The sequence below is a fragment of the Arachis duranensis genome, chromosome 2, assembly GCF_000817695.3.
Source record: "Arachis duranensis cultivar V14167 chromosome 2, aradu.V14167.gnm2.J7QH, whole genome shotgun sequence".
NCBI lineage: Eukaryota > Viridiplantae > Streptophyta > Magnoliopsida > Fabales > Fabaceae > Arachis > Arachis duranensis.
In genome coordinates, this window is record NC_029773.3 from 14,821,205 (window position 1) to 14,845,123 (window position 23,919).

A 23,919-nucleotide genomic window follows, 5' to 3' on the forward strand; every position below is an offset into this window, starting at 1 on the left:
GTCACGTATCCATTAAATCCAAATAATTAAAATTTAGGAGAATATGTTTTCAAGCTGTTGTTCAAGTAAAGAGCTTTTCCAAGTTTTACAAGAACTCAAATAGAAAGAGGGTCATACTTCCGTTCCACCCAAATTCATAAAATAAAGAGCGAAAACAATTCTTAAACATAAATCCAAAACATAAATTAAAATAGAAAAAGTAATAAAATCAATCCATACAAATAGACAGAGCTCCTAACCTTAACAGTGGAGGATTAGTTGCTTATGGAAAAGAGAGAAAATTAGTATAGAATTCTCTAATGGAATCCCTCTAATGTAATGTAATGTCCTTTAATAGAAGAGAAGTCTCCCCTTTTTATAACTAATCCTAATTAATTTAAAATCTAATATTTTAAATTAAGATAACATCTTTTCCTAAAAGATAATATTTGAATTTAAATTCGAATTAATTAACAGATTTTCAGTTGATGGATGGGGACCACTTGCTTTGTCCATTCTATAGTTTCTAATCTGTGTTTTCTGGGCTGAAAAGTGGGTCAAAATAGCCCAGAAATTCGTAACCAGCGTTTTCTGAATTATTGCAGATTGCGCATGTGACGCGTCCGCGTCGTCCACGCGCTCGCGTCATATATGCAGATTCCAGTCCACGTGTTCGCGTCAGGCACGCGATCGCGTCATTGCGATTTCTCCATTCTGCGCGGTCGCGTGAGCCATGCGTCCGCGTCGGCCTTCGCTGGTCATCTCTTTGGTTTCTTCTTCTTCTCTGCAGAAACTTCATCAAATCCCTCCGAATGCTATCTAAAATAAATAAAATTGCACAAAACTCAAAATAGCATCCATAGTGGCTAAAATATAATTAATTCTTAATTAAACTCAACAAATTAGATGCAAATTCACTAGGAAAAGATAGATAATATGCTCATGCATCACAACACCAAACTTAAACTGTTGCTTGTTCTCAAGCAACCAAAACTAATATAGGCTTAGGATGTGAATTTGCATGAGAATGAGAGTTCGATTAAGCTTATGTCTCTTTTTATAGTGGGGTTTATAACTGTAATCCTAAATAGGTTTGGTATCTCACTCTCCTTTGAATCAAGAATGTTATTGTCATTCAGAATTAGAATCCAGATGATATTATGAATTCTCTGATCTTTACATTTCAGTTTAATCCTTGAACACAGCAACATTTACTTTAATTTATTTTTCTTTGGTGCTTTGCACCTTGAGCCTAGCCGTGACTTTAAATGTTTTGTCTCAAGAGTTACTTGACACAAAAACACCACAAGCACTTAACTGGAGAACTCCCTTTGAGTTCTGATTTTTCTTTCAGTTACTCCCAGACAGTGGTGCTCAAAGCCTTTGGCATACTTTATTAAACGCACTTGGTCTCGACTCTAAGTGTTCTGTCTCAAGGATTATTTGACACAATCACACCACAAACATATGACTAGGGAAACAACTCTTTGAGCTTTTAATCATGTCTGACCTCCATAGTCATTGATGCTCAGAGCCTTGGACCTTGCTTTTATTATTATTATTATTATTTAATTTATATATTTTTTTCTTTTGCTGTTTCTTTTTTTTCAAGGATTAAATTTTTGTTTATTTCAGAGAAGTCATAATAATTCTCTAAATTCATGTTCCTTATACATCAACATCTCTTGATTCAAATTCAAATATGCACTGTTCATATCATACATTCAAAAATCACAGAAAATACCACCACATTTAAGTAAATAAGACTATTCTTAGAATTAATGTGCTATGTAGGCATATTCTGTTAACCCAAAAAAAAATATTAACGGAAGATCTAGCCAGTCTCATAAAAATAAAGATCCATAATCAAAAAGAGTATTACTTTTTATTGAAAGCCACATTATTTTTGGATAATTATCAAGCATCATTTGTTATTTTTTTTCTCTAAAATTAAATGAAATGTTATGCAATTGTTTGAGACCACTATTTTTTTCATATTTATTGTCTTTTCTTTTATGCATATGTGAAATTTTCAAAAAGTGACCTGCCATTATTTGAATCTTTTTAAAAAATTATACAATAACCAATAGGGGAGGCTAGGGGTGGCAAACGGGCCTAAACCCGTCGGGCCGGCCCGCGTAACCCGCCAAAAAAGGCGGGCTGGGCTGGAAAATCGGGACCGCCAATTAGCAAAAGCCCGCCTAACCCGCACCGCTTAAACCGCGGGTTTTGGCGGGCTTTGGCGGGGCGGGGCGGGCTTCTCCGCCGGGCTAAGGTTTTTTTTAGTGAGGGGGTATTTTTGCAATTTTTTCCTAAAACCTAACTTCCCCCAACCTAACTTACAAGAGTATGAAGATAAAAATTGAGTGTTTTGAATTATGTTTATGTTATTTTGGAGACAATATTTATAATTATGTTTTGGATTATGTTTATTTTGCTTTGGAGAGAATATTTATACTTATATTTTGAATGAAAATTTGGTTTATAATTATATTTATTAGATATTTATAATTACAAAGACTAGGCCAATCAGTAATTTTTTTTTTGAACTTTCTCTTTGAAAGAAATATGGAGTAAAGTATTATTTTTGTCTTTAATATTTGGAATAAGTCTTAAAATTGTCCTTAACATTTAAATCGTCCTATATAAATCCTTAATGTTTCAAAATTGACTCAATATTGTCTTGCCGTTAGAAATTTGTCAACAAAATTGACGGCGGGACAAAATTGAGACGATTTTAAGATGTTAAGAACTTAAATAGGACGAAAACGTTGGGGATAAAAACGATACATAGAAATAAATTTTAATTTTATCTTTCAACAATATCAATTTTTTACTGTACATAGTTATTCATTTACTTTTTTAATCACATCTAAATAAATCATACTTAATCACATTACTTTTATTCTAAATAAATTTATTTTTTTTATAATTTTACTCTTAAAAATTTTTTCTCATCATAAAATACTTGTAGAATGATTAGTACATAGATTTGTGGGTGAAAAAAATGATACATATACAATAAAGTAATGTGATTCTAGTCATTCTACAAACATTTCATGATGAGTAAAAATCTTTAAGAGTAAAATTATAAAAAAAAAAATTATTTAGAATTAAAGTAATGTGATTAAGTATAATTTACTTAGATGTGATTAAAAAATAATTGAATGACTATGTACCGTAAAAGATTGATATTAGTGAAGGATAAAATTAAAATTTATTTCTATATATCGTTTCTGTCCCTAAAGTTTCATCTTATTTAAGTCCCTAACGTTTCAAAATCGTCTTAATTTTGTCCACCGTCAATTCCGTTAACAGATCTCTAATGGCAGAACAACATTGAGTCAATTTTGAAATGTTAGGGACTTAAATAGGATGATTTAAATGTTAGGGACAACTTTCAGACTTACCCCAAACATTAGGGACAAAAATGATACTTTACTCAAGAAATATGAATTCAAATCATTATGAGAAACATCTAAAACCAAATAAAAAGAAACATCCAAACTTTAAAAAGAAAAATATCTAAACCTAAATGAAAACAAACATCTAAAATTATTGTAAAAATAATATTCAAAATCTAATAAAATGAAATATCTAAAATGTAATAAAAAGAAAAATCCAAAACTTAACAAAAAAAGAGATATTTAAAATTATTTTAAAAAGTCCAAAACCTAACAAAACGAGACATACAAAATATTGGAAAAATAACATCTGAAAACTAAGAAAAAGGACATCTAAAACTATTAAAAAGATCGTCCAAATCCCAAAAACAAAACACATATAAAAACATTCAAAACATATAAAAAAAGACATATCCGAAACTTAGGAGAAATAAACATCCAAAAAATAAAAATAATCATCCAAAATCTACAAAAAGAAAAAGAATGCCCTTGTAAAAAGAATATCCAAGAACTAATAAAAAAAAACATTTGAAACGTAACAAAAAGAAGCATTCAAAATCTAAGAAAAACGAGATATCTAAAATCATTTAAAAAAGTCTAAAACCTAATAAAACGAGACATTCAAAATGATTGGAAAAAGAACATACAAAGACTAAGAAAAGAAATATCAAAAGATGCTGTTGAAGCAGAAATTAATGCTATTTTTCGAGGCTTGGAAATAACTTGGGAGAGGGAGATCAAGAAGCTTATTGTTGAGTCTGATTCCAAAGGTGCTATTGAGATGATTAGAAATACCCTTGTAAGCATCCTACTCTAACACGTATTATTAGATGGATATCTAATCTCCTTAGTCGTAACTAAAGAGTGGAGCTAAGACATGTCTATCGAGTAGGGGTGTCAAAAATCTCCAGGAGACGGGATTTCCGCGGGGACCTCTCCGAATGGATTCCAATGGTGGAGAATTTTTTTTCGTGGAGATGAGAATGAGAAGCGAAATTCTCTTGAGACAGGCGCAGGGACCCGAGTGGGATCCCTGCCCATCCTCGATAATTCTCCGAATTTTCGAACTTACTTAATAACCCTCTTTATTTCTAATATAGGGTTTTTTTTTAGTAATTTCATTCATTGAAAAATCCTAACCCTATTGTTCAAGATTTTATTTTATGAACTATGATTTGTTATGTTATATTTCTAAACTTATATTTTTTATTATAATTTCCATATAAATGTTAAACATAAGGAGATGAAGAATGGGGCCCCTAGAAAAAGCGAAAAACGCAGGGAGCGGGGATAGGAACAATTATTCTCCTATGGTGGAGAACGGAACAAGGACGGGGATTAATTCTGGGGGCGGAGATGGGGTGCACAGAGACATCTCCGCCCCCGCCCCGCTCCATTGACATCCCTACTACTTGGAAGACAATCAAATAGCTGATGAGCTAGCCAACCTCATTCTGAACTTGAGTTATCATGAAGCCTATTATGAACAACCCCATAGCCAAATTTTCTTGTTGGTTTTAGCTGATTGTAGTGGACTGTATTTTCCTAGAGTTTACTAGTTTTTTCCTTTTTCGGCCTTAGGGCTCCTTTGTAAAACAAAAAAAAATTATGCAAAACACAAAAAAAATCTAAAATATAGGAGAAAGAAAATCCAAAATTAGTAAAATAAATTATCCAAAACCAAGAAGAAAAAAAAATCTGTGTGAAGAGATGGAGGGGGTGGCCGCTCCATTCTTGCGTGAGGAAATGGGCGTCACAGTGAGAAGCGTTTTGGAAGAAGGCGCAGGTATGCGGTGGCGCGATGACCGGCGACCAGGAGGGGCCGACAACACGGAGAGCGAAGGGGAGGCGATGTGGCGACAGAAGAGGAGAGAGAGATCGCAATCGTGCCGTTCTTGCGCGAGAAGATGGGCGTCGCGACAAGAATTGTTTGGAAGAGGAGGCGCGGGTGTGTGGTAGCGCGACAACTGAAGGACCAAGAGGGTTCGACGGCGCAGAGAGTGATGAGGAGGCAACGTCACGAGTCACGACAGCAGAAGAGTTCCAAAGTGTTATGAGTTGGAATAATAGGACACGTGTTTTTTACTTTTTTGTGTGCGCAAAAGTTTTTTTTTAATTTTAAAATTAGGTTGTAGTTTATTTTTTAATTTTAAAATCTTAGATGCTGGACCTCTAATTGGTTACCTATATTTTTTCTTCACCTAATCTCATATGTGGTTTCTAAATTTTTTCTTCCCCTAATCTCATCCGTGGTTTCTAAATTCTAGTTAACCCCCTTTAAATTAATTTATAATTTATCTTTTGTAATATGTCAATTGTTGATTGGTTATTTTTTCTAAGAGTGATATTACATAACTAATAAATATTATTATTTTTGACTAATACTTAATTAGCAATAATTTACACTCATATTTCCGGACGTTTTGCACACAAGTATATAATTTACACCTATATTTACTAAAGTTTTGCACATATGAATCAATACAGTTTACACTCATAAATCAATACAATTTATACCCATATTTTTTAGAATTTACATACATAAATTATTAAAATGACAATTTAGTGTTTATGTTGACCAATAACTAAAATTACTAAAAATTGCTGAGCCCAAGAATTTCTCATTTTTTAATTTGATCATTAACCACACTTGATCTGAGTTACCCAAAGTTAACCAAAGTTAATATTTAACTGCGGTAGAATTAATTTGTAATTAACTTATTCTTTGAATTTATCCTTGTATAATTTTTCAAAAATATTAACCCAGCTCAAATCTCTCGAAAAATTCTTCTTTTCCATTCCATTTTTAAAAAAGAAAAAAAAAAACATGAAGATGGACATAGCCATAATATACACTAATCAAAGTTAAGAATTAAGTATTGTTTTAATCCTCAAAGATGTGAAAGTTCACTTCATTAGAAAAAAGTATTATCCAACAATCCAACACCATACACTAGAAGATCCCGCAATGATTAATTAGGAATATGTTTCCTCAAATATCCTATATTTATCAACTATGATTTGTTATATAATTGTTATACTAATATTTCATTTTTTAAAATTGAAAAAGATAAGTGAGAAAACCTAAACCATATGACCTGGAATGTAAACGGCTCGATCTCTGTCCGAGTGAGCTTAAGCCCTAACCCTAGACTTTATGGGTAAAGTTCGCACAAAACTTAGCCCACTTCTCTTAAACTAATTCCCTTTGTGTCATTAATTGTGCTGAGAATTGTATGCAAAAAATAGAATTGGAAATCTTGTAATAAATATTTAGTGGTAAGTAGTAAGAGTGACAAATAAAATGAACTAGAAGTTTTGCTCCAAGTAACAATTTAAAACTAGAGAACTTGGGTAATGATTGTTTGGTCATGGGACTTTCTCATATCAGATATCACTTTTAAGTTAACCAACTATAATTTGAATTGAATATTTAGAAAACTGGTCGTGGGTACTCAGAGATTCATACAAAATAAATAACTGTCATACCAATAAGAATCGAAGTAGCAGCCCTAAAAGCACACAGCCTGGTCAGATAGTTCATAATTGATTCCGGTAACCTGCAAATCACATGAACTTACATGAACATAAGTACTTTAGTTAATCATTACTGTTCACATTCACACTATTTTTAAAGGGGGATAATGAAAATGCTGGTTAAACAATTTGCCCCATGAAAAGACAATTGGAAATTAAAAAAGATTTGCTTACACAGGTAATCAAGTGGTCCATTTTGAGTCTGGTCTCTTGATCAACAAGGATGGCTATCATTTTTATCCAAGTTGGTGTACCAATTATATCTAAATCCAAAGCATAGATAACTGAACCTCTTCTTGAATTCATTTGATGGATCAAAGCACATCTAGGACTCTCTGAATCTCAATCTTTTGAGAGTCGAATGATTAAACCAGTTGGTGTATGGTCAGTTCTGAGATGTCCGGAACCAATCAAGTCACGAAGATGAAATCTCATATCAAGTGGAGACATTCGAAGACGCTTCTTCTCCAAGGTGGCTAACATCATCTCCTTATATCTACGACGACTGAGAAGTGAAATAAGTTCATTTCTACCCTGAACAACAAAGTGAGAACAATTTTAATGTGATCTCAAAACTATTTCCTCATGATCTTCAAAAATAATTATGCATAAGTATCATTTTGGTAAAGAGTACAAATCTGAAATACCATCAAATCCAAGTAACTACTAAATCACATCCCAACCAAGAGACTAAATATTTTCCTATGTTGTAATTTATGCTTACTAAAGTACCTGATGCAAATTGTATTTTGAGAATTCAGATTGAAATTTGCAAAATTCTAGATGGAGTTAAAATGGATAAAAGAGGTTAAAGATTTACTTAGTAGAGTAGAGATGAGAGTTATGATAAAATATACAATAGGCCTTCTAGCAGGAGAGTTATAACTCATTGGCGCAATTTTCTTCTATTTATTAACAAGAAAATATAATGCCATATAATTTTAAGGAATTAACAAGTTCCACATATTAACATAACTAAATATATGACATATTGTGTTAAGACAAATATAAGTTTGGAAAATAAATTGAAACAAACTCAATAAAAATAAGTACTTTTTAGGGAATTTATATCCTTCCCTTTGTTTCACTCTCCTTGGTTGGTCACTTAGAGAAGTCAGTTAAATAGAGGGAGTGGAGGGGATTAGTTAGTCAGTAATTGAGATTTCAGAATTAGAAAGGGTGTCAAACTAATTCCTAGACAAAACCCCGATTGTTTACATGTTCAAATATTAAAAACGTAGTTGAAGTCACCTTAAAGTACAATAAACATATTATGCAATTTAACTTGGAACATACAGAGATCAAACTATATCATGAGTATCTATACAGAAAAATACAGTAAACATTAAATCTTCATACCTGAGCCAGACCCTTAAGAAGTGTGCCAACATTTGGGATTGCAAACCAATACATGTTTGGATCAATAAGCTGTCGAATCTGGAAAGCATGCAATAAAATTATACATAAATATTAAGATGAAAAAAGAATATAATCATACAGCATTGTAGTCAAAAATAGATATATGAAGGAGATAATCAACATAAAACTACACAAGTTTTCCACAGGAATCTTGTGTTGACAAGTATTCCTGGAACCTATAAAGTGAAGTTCTGTATATCCAACAATAGGAGGACGTGCACAATTTGCTTAACCAAAGAAAAAGTTTGCTATATCTTGTTGCATCTTAAAGCATGAAATGATAGAGAAAGGTTACAACATTCTCATTGCAGACAATACTGCTTAACAGTGACAACAGAAAGCATAAAAAGTGCATTATTGAATGGTACAATTTTCTTAATATCCCTAATGAAACAAATTATTTATTTTGTACCAAAAGAAAGAGATAGAAAAGAAATGAATATGTGTAAAATTGGGCACCATTTGCATAGAAATAGAATACAAGATAAACAGCTGTATCATACTTCTCAGAAAACCAAGTAACATTTAGTCTTGTGATTGTTCTTAGCAAGCATTTTGGTATATTGAGAAGAGATAATAATTAAAAATACTATTAAAGTTTAATCACTAAAAGGAAGCAAAAGTTTCAAAATCCCTTATGACATTATGTAATCCATCAAAGAAAATTAGAAAACTGTCATGTATCATTGTCTTCGGACTTTCCCAATTTGTGAAGAAACTACAAAAAACTTTCCTCCCAAAAATATCTAATGTGGTTGCCCTCTTTGTTTAATCACTCACTCAAAGACTTCATACTCTATCTAGTATGTACAATTGTACAAACATAAATATAGTTATAACTACAGAAGGGTAACTACGGCCAACCAATGAATAAAAAAAGTAAACAGAGCTTTTATATTTCATGTTTACTCACAATGACACCGGCATTAATTAAAAGGGTGATGTGGCTGTCCTTCACCTTCCCCCCAAGTGACAAGAGTGAGCACTGCATCAAGAAGCACACTTCGCTAATTATAGAAATTGATTCAGTAAATTCCCTGAGATAACAAAGTACAAAGATTTTGAGCTGATAAATCAGAAAATATCATCTTTTATATTAGTATATCTGAATATAAATCTGTATGATGCACTTGACACTCCTATGTTTAGCATTCCGATTCTTCCAAAGTAAAGGCATTTGCCATATTACAAGGATTTGTTATAGAGTAGACAGTGTAATAAACAGAACTGGGAATTATTATATGGTATAAATAAGCTTATTAGTGAATCTCACTCACAAGCTCCTGATGTTCAATGCCAGTTTCCAGCTTCAAATCCAGAACATAATTTTTGAACCACCCAAAAACTTCATCTTCCATTTCTTTCTTTCCTTCCATTCTTTTAAAAACTTGATCTATCTATGGATCAATAGTCAGAAAAGATAACTGGAACATTTCAGTGACAGTCCTTTCAGAAGCATAAATAGGTCAGCAGAAACAACTCATATTGTAGTGAACTACATTCTTAAATCAAAAAGGAAATAAACTAAGACATCCAAGATGGGGACAATTCAGTAGCACTAAAACTAGAATGAACATTTTATACTATGGCCCAACACTGCATTCCTGAAAGTTGGAATCATAATAACACAAACTAACCTGCTTTATGTAGTCATCCAAAAACATTATAGCATGATCATCTTGTCCAGTATTTAATTTGAAAATACGCAGAACTTTGTCCCTCCTTAGAGACTGCACATTGCACAAACAAGATATATCACCCAATTACCACGTATCCATCAAAGCTTTGATGTTTAGCAAATTAAAGCACAAAGATTATGAAATTTATCAGACCTCCAATTCCCTGTCCACCTGCGTTCTGTCCTTTACACTGCTATACAACTGGGATTTTAATATAAAAGGCTGAACCGAAACCTGCAAAATTCAAACGTCAATTATTGACACTTTAAATCTATTACAATAAACACAACTAAAATTCGCATGCTTTAAAAGTATCAGAAAGGATTGTGCTTACTCTAACTCACAATATGACCAACCTTCATTTAGGTATATGTTGTATTTTGCTATCAAATAAAAAGTGTATTCTTTTCTAAATACCTAATCTTCCTTTATTATAGAAATTAAAGATATACACTAGTACAACCACCTTTAATGCACTCAAGTAACATGCAATAATTCATCCAAGTCCAACCATATAATGTTATGTAGCACTCAATTACAACAATGTTACATGGCACTTGAATAACAAAGGATTAAATTTTGATATCACCTTAAAAGCTTTTTCATATTATCATTGAATCAAACATTGACATACCATTAGATGTGTTTGAATCCTATAATAACGACTTTAATGCTGTAAAAAATATATGATTAATTCACGATGGAAGCAATTATTGGCACTATATCAAAATAAACCTCTTCTAGTAAATACTTGAACTAGTCCAACAAATCAAATATATACATGACATGAAGTAAGTTCGAATGCGATTTTGAGAATGTTATAAGATATCAATATCAATTTAGTTCCCCAATTTACACCTATCCTACCCATCATTTTGATACTTATAAGGATAGTTCATTTAATACTATAAAGATCGGACTTGATACAATAAATACCTAAAAGAGTAATTCACTATCCTGAGTATCTTTCAAACACAAATTTGAGAACTAACACTGCGTTTAGATCGAGAGACAAGGTGAGACAGGACACGCAGACTCTTCCTTCTATGTTTCAGATTCTAAATGCTAAAACAAAATCTCTATGTATTTGTGTCTATATGACACTAACCAAATGGACCCTAGCATAATATAGTTTTATACTCAACACAAATAACTAACAGCCAGTTCATTATAAAACAGAGAGAGAGAGATGCTGAAGATGAATCAAAATCAAACTAGGAAGTGTTCGCAGAAGGAGGAAGCAAACCTTATCAATGTCAGGGAACTGAGCTCGCATGATTTGGAGCGCGACGAGCGTATCGCTGAATGTGAGATCGTCCTCTGCAAAATATGCTCGAATTCACAAAAATTCAACCTAGAGAGAGAGAGAGAGAGAGAGAAAGAGAGAGAAAGAGAGAGAGAGAGGCGAAGAAGAAGAAGAAAACGTGCGTACGCAGTGACGAGGAGGTTGCGGCGTCGGCGGCGGAATCATCCATGCGGCGGCGTTTGGTGCCTTTAGAGGAAGATTCTGGAAGGTCATCCATGACTGCTGCCGCGTTTATTCCAACTACCTAATGAGACGCAGAGGGACACCACTCAAACACTGATGCTGAAATTTCAGTTCACTTTTCTCCCCCTCTTGGGCTGCGTTTGTTTGCTATTGGGAGAGAAGACTGGGCCTCGGCATCTTTGGTGATAAGAGAATGTAACTAAAATTTTAGTTTGAAACCAATTTGGGTTTGAGTAGTCAGTTCATTCGTTTGTTTAAGTAAGCGATAGATTCTTAAATGAAATTTAGATTCACAACGGACTAGTCTTTGACTTGTTGGGTTAAAAAATACCATAAAAAACTAAAAAAAAATAATTTGAATTTCAATACCTTTAAAACATAGAAATATTATAAAAAAAACTAAAATTAAAATTTTAATAATATTTTTTTTAAATTTATCCTTATTCAAATTTTTCTATTCTAATTTCATCTCGTTTTTTAATAGATTAGAATTTTTCTGTTTTTTCGTCCTTTTTTTTATAATTTATCGGATCTACATACAGCTTATCGTCTTTGTTTAAGCTTCACCTTTCGTTGTTACCGCTAGGAGCTATTCTTTGTTATCGCCGGCATCACTGTGTCAAGGCCTCAAGGGTAACTTATTATCGTTGTTTTAGTCATTTTTTCTCTCGTGCATTTACTACTCTTGGTTTTTATTTTCTATATTTTTAGTGTGTTTGCCTTGAAAAGAAAATAGTTTTGCAACATTTTACCATGAGTGTACCTCATTTTGCAGTGTCTTGCCATGAATTCAGCTCGTTTTGTGTTGTTTATATTCTTTGTTTTCTATGAGAATTTTTTTTAAGTAAAATATTATTACTATTCTAGGTTTCATCCTATATTAATGAAGATTGTGATAATTCATATTCTTGTTGAGTGAAGGAGATAGGTTCTAAATTTTAAAAGATATTCAAGGTGGCAAGGCCTTTAAATTGTGTTCTTAATAATATTTAAGTAATTCTAACTCTTGCTAACATCATTGTGATACTTGTTTCTAATTTCTATTCAAATGGTGAAGCATTACAGATCATATATTAGGTATGGAAATAGAATTGATAGATTAATTAATTATTTGTCTAAATAAAAATCTTTTTATCTTTTGCATAGGTGGTGAAAGTTGTTTTAAAATTTTGGGAAAAAGATAGATAGGTTCCTGATCTTTTTAATTTTTAACAAATATATTTTTGACAAAATTTAAATATAAAAAAGTTTCTGACTTTAACAAACGGAGGATAATTTAGTCCTTTCGTCTATTTGCCTCTCATACACCAAATGGAATTGGCTGACGTGGCTAAAACAGTGTCCAAGTATCCGTTACAGTGCCACGCTGGAAGGGGAATAAAGTTCAAAGGACAAATAAGTCATTAACGTCATTTTGCAAATAAAGTTTGAAGGACAAATAGGTCCTTGAGAATTTTTTTTTTCATTATGCTTCTATTATGTTTTTATTATGAGAATTTAGTTTATAAAATTATGCTTGTATTTTGAAATCTAGTTAACCTGTTGTATTCTACAATTTAAATTATTTGTATTAAAATTACAGAAATTGGGCTTGTTTTGTTTCTACTTTTTTTTCTTAAATTGCATTAGTTCAGTTTTAGTGCATTTGTGTATTATATTAGAATTTGTTAAATTACATTAGTTCAGTTTTCATCATACTAATGGTATTAGTTAGCATCAATTCGTTTATGCATCTAGTTAGCATTAGTTCATTTGTGCATCATTCATGTATTAAGTTAGCATTAGTGCATTTGTGTATTATATTAGAACTAGTATTTTTATCCATAATAACATTACGAGAATATATTTTTTTTAAATTATAGTTCACTTTGTTCTAACAGTATAAATTATGCATGACACAAAATATTTATAAAATCAAACTACTTTTACAAAAAAGTCGTAAGTTGACAAAAGTTTTTTACTAAGAAGACCAAGATATCCGCAGATAAAAAATTAAATAAAAAGATTTTTAGTTATTATTTTTATATGAAAAAGTCTAATTTTTTATTAATAATTAATTTTAATATTCGTTATCTAAAATTTAAAATAATTTAATGTGTATACTTTTACATTTAAAATATTTTAATTGTAAAAAAATATCAAATGACATATTTTGATTTGTCAAATTACTAATATAAAATATAATTATATATAGAGTAAAAATAGTAGAGAGAAATATAAAAATGGAGAGAGGTAGATGAGAGAATTTAGGAAATGAGTTTATTAATTTTGAAAAAAAAATTCTCAAAGACCTATTTGTCCTTCGAACTTTATTTGTAAAATGACGTCAATGACTTATTTGTCCTTCAAACTTTATTTTCCTTCCAGCGTGGCACCGTAACGGACACCTGGACACCGTTTCAGCCACGTCAGCCAATTCCGTTTGATGTATGAGAGGAAAATAGACGGAAGGACTAAATTGTCCTCCGTTTGTTAAAATCAGGGACTTTTTTGTATTTAAATTTTGTCAGGAATGTATTTGTCAAAAATTTAAAAAGTCAGTACCAATATGTCTTTTTTCTAAATTTTTGATAATTTACATTTGGACAAGAGCTTTTAGAACTTGATAGATTCTCAAACAATTGCACTAATTTAATTCATTTTTAGATTGACCTAGTATTGATTGAGTTATTTATGATATTTTGTGAAAATTATCATAATTAGGATTTTGAGTTAATTTGATTATATTTTGGTATGATTTATTTTTTTGTGTAATTCTCAAATGTGATGTAAGATTTATTATAATAATATAGATTTTTTTTGTTGATATTTTTCGATAACTTTTTAGAGTTTTTGTTTGGCTTTATTTAAATATGGTGATACAGAATATATCTTTGTTCATATAGATTTTTACAAAAATTATAAGGGATTGAGTTGTATTTTTTTTTTTTTGGGATGAATTCGGGGTCTGCAGACCCCAAAAGAAAAAGAAACTAACTAAAACCTCTTAATATAAGAGTGCCGAACAAACAAAAGCTAAGATATGACTAATATCAGAGGGTGCAACATCAAAGGTGTGAAGGCTAAGGAGAAGGTTTTGTCCCTTCTTTGCAAGATGATCAGCGGCAAAATTTCCTCACGAGGAATGTGCATCCATGTAATGTTGAGGACTCTGGCGGACTTGATCTCGATATCTTTCACAAGGGGAGCACACTAGTACAGAGATGGGCAACAATACACCCTTGGGTTATGATCTTTAATGCTTTTGCAGAATCAAACTCCACAATAAAAATATTATAATTATTAGCCATTGCTATTTGGAGTCTGTAATTAATCCCCCAGAGCCCAGCATGCATAATTGAGTAACTCCCAAGATTACACCAGAAACTCTTTAAAAAGTCTCCTAGGTGATTCCAAAAAATACCACCACATGATGCATTATTGGAGTGATTCAAGAAAGAGTCTTCAACATGAGTTTGATTATGTTTTCCTGTGGAGGATTCCAGCAAATATAGCATTCGTGGCTGACACGATGAATGAACAATTGTGGAATATATTTGGAGAGTCGGTTCAGCTCATCAATCCTTGTTTTGATATGTTCAAGAATTGTGTAGGGAGGTGTCAACATATTGTCAAAAATCATTTTGTTTCGGGTGAACCAGAGAGAAGAGGTAGCCATGCTGAAAGTGATTTATCAATTATGGTCTTGTGAGAGGTTTCATAAAAGCCATTCCGGCAGATCAGAATTAAAGAGCTCCCTGTTCCAACTCAAAGGAAGAAAGGAACACTAAACAATCTTAGCAAAATCGCAGTCCCTAAGAGTGTGTAAGACTATCTCATCATGACTATTGCACCGGGGACACACAGTTGCGTTGGTCAGGTGGCACCATCTCCTTTATGCGTTGGTGATGATGGCACCGTGAGCGACTAGCCAAAGGAATAATCTTATGCACTCAGGGCCATGCCATTTTCAGATGAGGTTGAAGACTTTACTCGGTTGGATAAAGTGATCCATGAGGGTCCGTTAGGCCCCCTTAAGTTGGAAAGAACCATCATTCGAGAGGCTCCAAGCAATATGATCTAACTGTTTTCAAGGGAAAGGTGGTGACATGACAGCGATCCTTTGGACTACCTCCTCGTGCAGGCAACCTTTTAACTTGTTTATATCTCAATGTCTTGAAATAGACAAAAATCCATCAAATTACTGCCATGATTAATATCAGCATTTACTGGAGAGCATACGACTCTAATTTTCCCAAATTTGGGACCCAATTATGGTTCCAAAAACAAATTATTTTGTAACCATCTCCAATTCTCCATATGTTGTGTTGTTAAACTTCCGGCTAAGAACTACATATTCTTTTTCAAAGATTTGATCTATTTCTCCTCTGGTCAACAATAGAAATAATGTCATTGCCGGCATCATATTTTTCTTTAAGAAATTTGGTCCACAAGGCATCCTTTTTAGCTATAAAGCCCCAACCTTTCTTCATCATTAGGGCTTAGTTCATTTTGCTTGCTTGAAGAATTCCTAGGCCATCTGACTTCTTTGGCTTGCCTACTTTTTTCTTACTCAGAAGATGAATTTTTCTAGCTTGGTTGGTATCTCTCCAAACGAAACTCTTGTATTTACAATCAATAGCATTACAAATAGCAGTTGGAAGTAAAGCAATTTGCATAATATATAAAGAAATAGAAGAGAGAATGGATTTCACCAAGGTAGTTCTTCTAGCTAGAGAGACAGAGGAAACCTTCCATGAATTAATTCTGGAATTGAGCTTATTGATGATGTCATTGAAAGAACATTTGAAGTACAGTAGGGGAACCCCTAGATATTTCCCAAGGTTGTCCGTCCTAGCAAAATGGAGGGCTTCGCTTACTCCAATCCTGACATGATTCACAATATTTTTGGATAAGAAAACTTGCGTCTTGTCAAGACTGACTTTTTATCTAGAGCTTGTACAAAAGGCTTTAAGGCATCTTGTAATAATATTTGCTTGGTCTACACTCGCTTCAGCAAAGAGAATAAGGTCATCTACAAAGCACAGATGAGAGATCTGGGGGCCATTCCTCTTGAGATAGATCAATTTTCAGAAGCCATGCTCAACTGCAACATTAATAAGCTGAGACAACCTCTCAATATAAAGGACAAAAATATATGGAAAGATAGGATTCCCTTATTAAATGCCCTTGGATGGAATGAATTTCTCTAACTCTTCTCTGTTTCAAAGCAGCCTCATCCTAGCCATGGTAATACAAGACATGATGAGATTTATAATGTGAGAGAGAATACCAATATCAACAAGCATATCTTGAATGATACTCCATTTAAGCATATCATAGGCCTTCCTAGATCAATTTTGATGGCCATCCATCCTTTTGTGCCCTTTTTATTCCTCATAGAGTGGATGACTTCTTGACTGATAATAATGTTGTCAAAGCTATGACGTCCTAGAACAAAGTTGTATTGGGTGGGTCTCACTAACTTCTTGGTGTGGTATTTTACAACCCACACTACTAATCGGCAAGTGCACCAGGTCGTACCAAGTAATACCTTACGTGAGTAAGGGTCGATCTCACGAGAATTGATGGATCAAGCAACAATAGCGTTTGATAGGATTAGTTAGGCAAGCATAAAAGAGTGTTTTGGTATTCAAAGAGCATTAAACACAGACAAGTAAATAAGTTGGGAATAAAATATTAAGAAGGCAGTTAAGGTTTCAGAGTTATCTATTTTTCCGGATTAACTTTTATTACTAATTAATTTAATCATGCAAGATTTAATTTCATGGTAAACTATATGTGACTAGACCCTAATTCCTTAGACCTTCCTAATCTCCTCTAAAATTTATCAACTGCCAATTCCTTGGTCAATTAATTCCAATTAGAGGGTGATGATTAATTTCTAGTTTATATGCCAAAAGAATCTTAATTATCCAAAAATAAAGGGATTATATGTCACGTATCCCGTTAAATACAAACAATTATAAATTCAGTATAATATGTTTTCAAGCTATTGTTCAAGTAAAGAGATTTTCCAAGTTTTACAAGAACTCAATTAGAATATGGGTCATACTTCCGTTCCACCCATATTCATAAAATAAAGAACGAAAACAATTATTGAAATATAAATCAAGGCATGGATTAAATTAAAAAGATCAAACGAATCAATCCATGAAAATAGACAGAGCTCCTAACCTTAACAATGGAGGATTAGTTGCTCATGGTTCCGAGAAGAAAAATAAGGGTTCTAGTAAAATAATCTATGTACTTGTCTAAATGTACAGAGTTCCTATTTATTACTAATCCTAATTTGATCTGTGTTTTCTAGGCTTGAAACTGGGTCAAAAACAGCCCAGAAATCGTAACCAGCGTTTTCTGTATTATTGCAGATCGCGCATGTGACGTGTCCGCATCGTTCACGCGCTCACGTCATTTGTGCATATTCTAGTCCACGCGTTCGCGTCAGGCACGCGATCGCGTCATTGCAATTTCTCCATTTCGCGCGGTCGCGTGAGCCATGCGTCCGCGTCGGTCTTCGCTGGTCATCTCTTTGGTTTTCTTCTTTTTCTCTGCAGAAACTTCATCAAATCCCTCCAAATGCTACCTAACATAAATAAAATTGTACAAAACTCAAAATAGCATCCATAGTGGCTAAAATATAATTAATTCTTAATTAAATTCAACAAATTAGATGCAAATTCACTAGAAAAAGAAAGACAAGATGCTCACGCATCACTTCTCCATAATCACCTTCAAACGATTAGCTAAGACCTTGGTAACCACCTTGTATGACATGTTGCAAATACTTATCGGTCGCAACTGTGTTAGACTAGTGACAGGCTCAACCTTAGGTATAAGAGTGGTAAGAGTCTCATTTATATCTTTCACCTTTGCTGGATTTTGAAAAATGTCCCCAATAAGAGAGTAGAGATCATTATCCACTTTTTTCCACTGACTTTGGAAGAAAATAGCTTAAAACTCATCCTGAAACTTTATAACCATCCATGCCAAACACAACGATTTTAATTTCCAAAAGGGGATGCTTTTGTCAATACTCATCAAGTCCTTTCTACAAATAACAAGGACGGTCCCCCACAAATTAAAAGTAGAGCTAGGTGCTATATCATTATAAAGCTCAGAGAAAAAAAAGTAAGGTCCATGTTTTTAAAAGTATTTGGATTAGTAATAGAATTACCAGCATCATCTTATAGAAAATTGACTCTATTTTTCCTTCTTCTACTCATCATGGAACCATGAAAAAATTGTGTTTCAATTTCTAAATTCAATCCACTTGATTCTAGACTTCTGGTACCACAAAATTTCTTCTTGAGCCAGAGTCTCTTTATACTCCTTCTAGAGTTGTATTTGGAGTTCTTGCAAATAAGAATCACTTTCTTGATTCAGCCTATTAGAAATATCCTGAAGCCTTCTCAGGATTTTTCTTTTCTTTTTTAATATATCACAAAAAATGTTAGCATTAAATTCCTTGAGAGAATTTTTAAAAGAGGAGATACTTTCACACCAAGAGTCATCCATATACCAAGAATTATTCACAACATTCTTAAAGTCAGGGTGGGTGAGCCAAGCTACCAAGAAGAAGAATGACCTTCAACCCCTATTAGAAGAAACTTCTGCTACAAATTATAGACAGATTGGAGAATGGTTCGATTTAAGGGAAGGGAGATGCTTGATACAAGCTTTAGGGAACCGGATTTGCTAATCCAACTTGCTGAGACCACAATCTAATCTTTTTACTAAGTTGTCTCTTTTTCAAGTAAAAGGCCAACCATCATAATCAAAATCAATTAACCCATATTCAAAAATACAATTTTGAAACTCTGGAAAGGCATCTAAAGCATTTCGAACAGACCCACCGCTTTGCTTAGGCTAATGGAGAATGGCGTTGAAATACCCTAATAAGCACTAGGGATGATTAATATGTCCAGCCAGATAGATGATATTATATATAAGAAGTGTGTTATGGCGCGATTAGGACTACCATATACAACTAAAATTAACCAAGGATCGTTACGAAATGATACCTCTAAATGTACAAATTAATTATTATAAGTCAATATATTAACTTTTTAGTACCTAGAATTGAACAAACACCATATGCCTCCTGAATGTCCTTGGGATTCCACAATAAACGATCCATCAAGACCTATTTTATCTCGGATAGTTTTACCTCTTAGACTAGACACATGGGTTTCTAGCAAGATTATAAAATCAGAATTATACTCTCTATTCAAATCTCTAATAAGAGAAGGAAAGAATTTACCTCCAGCATTGCGACAGTTCCAACTAATTATGTTCATCATCATAAAACCATAGATGGAGAAAGCAGCCATCAAAGATAAAAAAAAATCAAGATTGGATATGAACCCTGCTACCCGAAATGGGTTTGACAAGAGAGGCACTTCCTCAATTAGTATGGTCTTCATCCAACATCACTGTATTCCTATCCGATGGTCTCTTCAAATCATTTTTCGAGTTGCTCCCAAGATTCTTGGTGTTAAGACAAAACTTGCTTCCCAACTTGGATTATGATATCAACCTTTACCATAAAATTATCCAGAATAGCATCAGCTTTCTTCGAAGCTTCAAAGGCATCTCGTTGTTCCTGCAGTAGACATATCATATTTTCAAAAATCACAATTTCCATAGCTACCACATCTAGGTTCTTTTTTTTCTTTTAGATCGAACTTCATCATTGTTGGAGGCTTGTTGTACAATAATTTGTTTGTCAATATTCTTAGACTTGGTCTTAATTCCCTTCTCCTTAGATCCTGATCCAATCCCTATAGGAGTATTCTTCTTATTTCCTTGTGGGTTCTTTCCAGCCCCTTGCCTTGGAACTTTCCCCGTGATGGGTTGGGTCCTTTCATCACATTTCCAGCCTTATGCATTTATGGTCCAATTATTGGCCTAGCACTCTTAGGGAGCATTGTCTTTATGCATCTCATGCATATTAGTTTCATGTTCATGCTCTTCATACAAACACTAAATCTTGAGTTGTTATCCATATATTGTTCCTCCGAAATATCCTTGTATCTGTATTCGGAATCAAAATTAGAATCATGATAATTAGCATTTTCTCCCATAGGCATGTTTCCCTTTCCATGCCTATAATGTCTTCTCACCATCATCCATGAGCCAAAATTTGGTGGAGACTGATTGGCCCGCATATCATGTTGTATCTCAGATGCAGGAGTCTTTCTCGAATTTAGATTATCATTAAAGTGATTCTCACCAAAATTCTCTTTTTTAACATTGTTTTCTCTCCTAGGATGTTTTCCATCTCCTGGTTGTTCTCGTCAGCAGTTGCTGCTTTACCACATAGCTCCGATTGATGTCCATAAATACCATAAGAAAAATATATCTGATGTAGTACTTCATATTCAATATTGAGTACACACCCAATGATAAAGATGCGAGGACAAGTTTCTTTGCAAGATCAATCTCAACACTAATGTGAGCAAATTTGCCTCTCGAATGAATATAGATGTTGTACAATCAATTTTAAGCATTTGGCCTAGATCTGAACCCGATCTTCATAAGAATCAAGGATTATTATAGAGCTCTATAGGAAGGTTCAGAATCTTAATCCATGTCGCAATCTTCTTGACTTCCTTTTCAGATGTAAGAAAGAATAGTTTCCACCTTTGAACAATAAGATAATGAGCCGACACCATACATAAGGGCATGAGAGTAATTCTCCTCATCTAAAAAGTGAACAAGAAAATAGTCACGATCTATATCAATGATATTTACATCTGAGTTAGAGCGAACACCTTCTGTGGTTTAGCCCACTTCCCATTATCAAGTCTCCTTAAGTTTAAATTTGGTCGCTTGCAAATGTCCATCAAGTCTAACCATGACTTATTGTTATCCTTTATTCGCTCATCGTCCATTATTGCTTGCATGATATTATCAAAAATATTTTTCTCAATGTGCATCACATCAAGACAATGTCAAACCAAGTTGTCTCTCGAATAAAGCAACTCCAAGAATATACTTTGTTTAGTCCAATTATGCTCCCTGCTATATCCTGGAGGCCTCAAACCTGCCCCGTTTTCAACGATCTTTGGAATTTTACTGACATGATCCCAAACTTGCCTATTACTCAACCTTTTGAGTGTATCTTCGTGTTTAGTTGTATTCTTTTTAAACGAGTCTCTGTTGCACCGAAAAGGATGATTATAGTCGAGGAATCTTTGATGGCAATCAAACCACAAATTCTTACCGCCATTTGGCAACCAAAATGCCTTCGTATCCTCCATACAAATAGGGCATACCATTCTGCTCTGAGTGGACCAACCTAATAACATGTCGTATGCAGGAAAGCCGTTAATGGTCCATATCAAGGCAGCCCACAGTTGAAAGTTTGTCTTCGTCGAAATATCGTACGTTTTTACACTATCAAATCACAACTCCTTTAACTCATCACCAAGGGCTGCAAGAAGACATTTATTTTGGCCTTTGAATTGCTGAAACCAGGTACGATGCAAGTTAGAAACATGTATGGGTTGTTCATGTACATTTTGGGACTCAGTTTATAAGGTGTCACGACTACAGGCCAACACGAGTACGAATTACCAAAATTGGAGCTTGGTGCAAACCCGTCAAAGCACAAAGCTAATCTAACATCTCTAGCCTTGCTCGAAAACATAGGATGGACCTGATCAGAATACTTTCAGGCTTCTTCGTGTGACGGATGCGTCATAGTTCCATCATCTCTCTTGTTGTTACTATGCTAGGTCATGTGAGGAGCCAAACTCATCGATGCATATAATCGTTTCAGCCTAAGGATCAACAGCAAGTAGTGCATCCATTTTATTGGAACTCTCTTTAACCAATGCTAACCAATTTGTTCTCTCTCGATTTGGAACCTCGGTGATTTACAGAATCTACATTCAGCTAGGTCTGTATCCCCCTTATAATACAGCATGCACCCATTCAAGCAATAATCAATTTTCAACAACTTTAGACCCAATTTCGAAACTAGCTTCTTTTCTTCGTAGTGGTTTTATGGGATGCCAGAGGTCTTGACAGGTACCAGTTCATTACAAAAGGTGGCTCACTTATTGAAAGACTCTTGCATATGATTTGACTCTAACTTAATAGTCATTATTCTAACACATGCAAACAACTCTGAATGAACGCTTCCCTCAAACAATGGTCTCACAGCAGATTCTAACAAATGATAAAATATCTTTGCATCTGGGTTAGGCTCTTGTTCAACCTCTTCCTACTCTGTAATACCTGTTGCATTAAACACCATCTCGTTGTATCTCTATTGGTTACCCTCCCAAGTCATGTCTTCGATGTTTAGTTCTTTTTCGACCCTAACCCTCGTTGATCAACAGTCAGACCTATTAAAATTTAAGTCAAACTTGTTAATTCCCTGTTTTTCCACTTCTCCATGCTCCGACCACATCCAATACCCATCCTTGAACCCATTACGGTAAAGGTAAAACGTTATATCCACAGGTCCTAACCACTTAGCCCACCGACACTTTTTACACGGACACCTAGATACTCCTTCAGACCTAAACAGTTCCATGTTGAACACATGCCCAACAAACATGTCAACCCCCTCAAAGAATTTAGGTTTTAATCCTCCCATCCACTGTTATTTCTATCATATATTCATAGACGATGACTTGGAATCATTTTGAATCACACACCCTAGAATTCAACGAATAAGACAAAATTATTAAAGTTTTTACTAAATCTGGCTTAGCATACCCTATAATTAGAATCTTTTACAAACCAAATAAGTTTTAAAACAAATCGCACGAAATTTCAGCAGAACTTCCCCTTAACTCAGAGACATCCATCAAATAAATAGAACAATTTTCACAAACTGCATTTACGTTAAATTAACATAAGAAATCCTAATCACAAACTGCATTGCCCTATTTTAATCAATAATTTGATAATAAAGTACATAACAAAATCCTATACTCACAACAAAATCTGAAAAACTTAAAACTACAGACCAAACCCTAATAAAAAACTCCATTACCATAATTTAGTCAAATTTGATAAAATGCCTAACAAAATTCTAGAGTCACAAAAAAATCCAAAAAACAACAAAAAAATATATACCAAATCCTAATCACAAACTCTATTACACTAATTTAATCAATAATTTCATAAACTATTTACCAAAAAATTCTAAACTCACATAAAAATCTTAACAAAATTAATAAACTACTCCAAACTTACCTTTGATTGTGGCTGCAGGATGTTGGAACAGTGGCTGTACTAGTAGTGACGGCAACACCGATGACACTGGCTACCAAGAACAGCGGTAGAATTCCCAACCTCCCCATCTATGACCGACAATGTCCAGCGGCAGTGGCACCAGAGGCTCTAACAAGTGACGGCGACACCAGCAGCACCTCCTCTGACAACAGAGGTC

At 33.7% G+C, this 23,919-nt stretch overlaps 1 protein-coding gene across 3 annotated transcripts; it reads right to left on the reverse strand.

Moving 5' to 3' along the window:
- Window positions 1-443: 443 nt before the first annotated feature.
- LOC107473711 (uncharacterized) lies at window positions 444-11,701 on the reverse strand. 3 transcript variants are annotated; one of them, XM_052256913.1, is made up of 10 exons: window positions 11,451-11,699; window positions 11,265-11,338; window positions 10,172-10,252; window positions 9,977-10,069; window positions 9,617-9,736; window positions 9,253-9,324; window positions 8,280-8,357; window positions 7,095-7,454; window positions 6,873-6,943; window positions 444-798 (listed from the first exon to the last, which is right to left on the reverse strand). In XM_052256913.1, the coding sequence occupies exons 1-8, from the start codon at window positions 11,539-11,541 to the stop codon at window positions 7,263-7,265; spliced, it is 801 nt and encodes a 266-aa protein (XP_052112873.1). In that variant the 5' UTR covers window positions 11,542-11,699; the 3' UTR covers window positions 444-798; window positions 6,873-6,943; window positions 7,095-7,262. The 3 variants fall into 3 exon arrangements, with proteins under 3 accessions (XP_052112873.1, XP_015948780.1, XP_015948781.1); XM_016093294.3 differs by lacking the exon at window positions 444-798 and having other exon boundaries at window positions 6,632-6,943; XM_016093295.3 differs by lacking the exons at window positions 444-798; window positions 9,617-9,736 and having other exon boundaries at window positions 6,632-6,943; window positions 11,451-11,701.
- Between the last annotated feature and the right edge of the window lie 12,218 nt (window positions 11,702-23,919).

What these genes read in the sequence shown, in the direction of transcription:
- LOC107473711 (XM_052256913.1), bottom strand. Translation starts at nt 11,541, where the DNA reads ATGGATGACCTTCCAGAATCTTCCTCTAAAGGCACCAAACGCCGCCGC. An exon ending in CGCAACCTCCTCGTCACTGC is followed by an intron (nt 11,339 to 11,450) that starts GTACGCACGTTT and finishes CATATTTTGCAG; the next exon opens with AGGACGATCTCACATTCAGC. An exon ending in TAATTAATGCCGGTGTCATT is followed by an intron (nt 8,358 to 9,252) that starts GTGAGTAAACAT and finishes CATGCTTTCCAG; the next exon opens with ATTCGACAGCTTATTGATCC.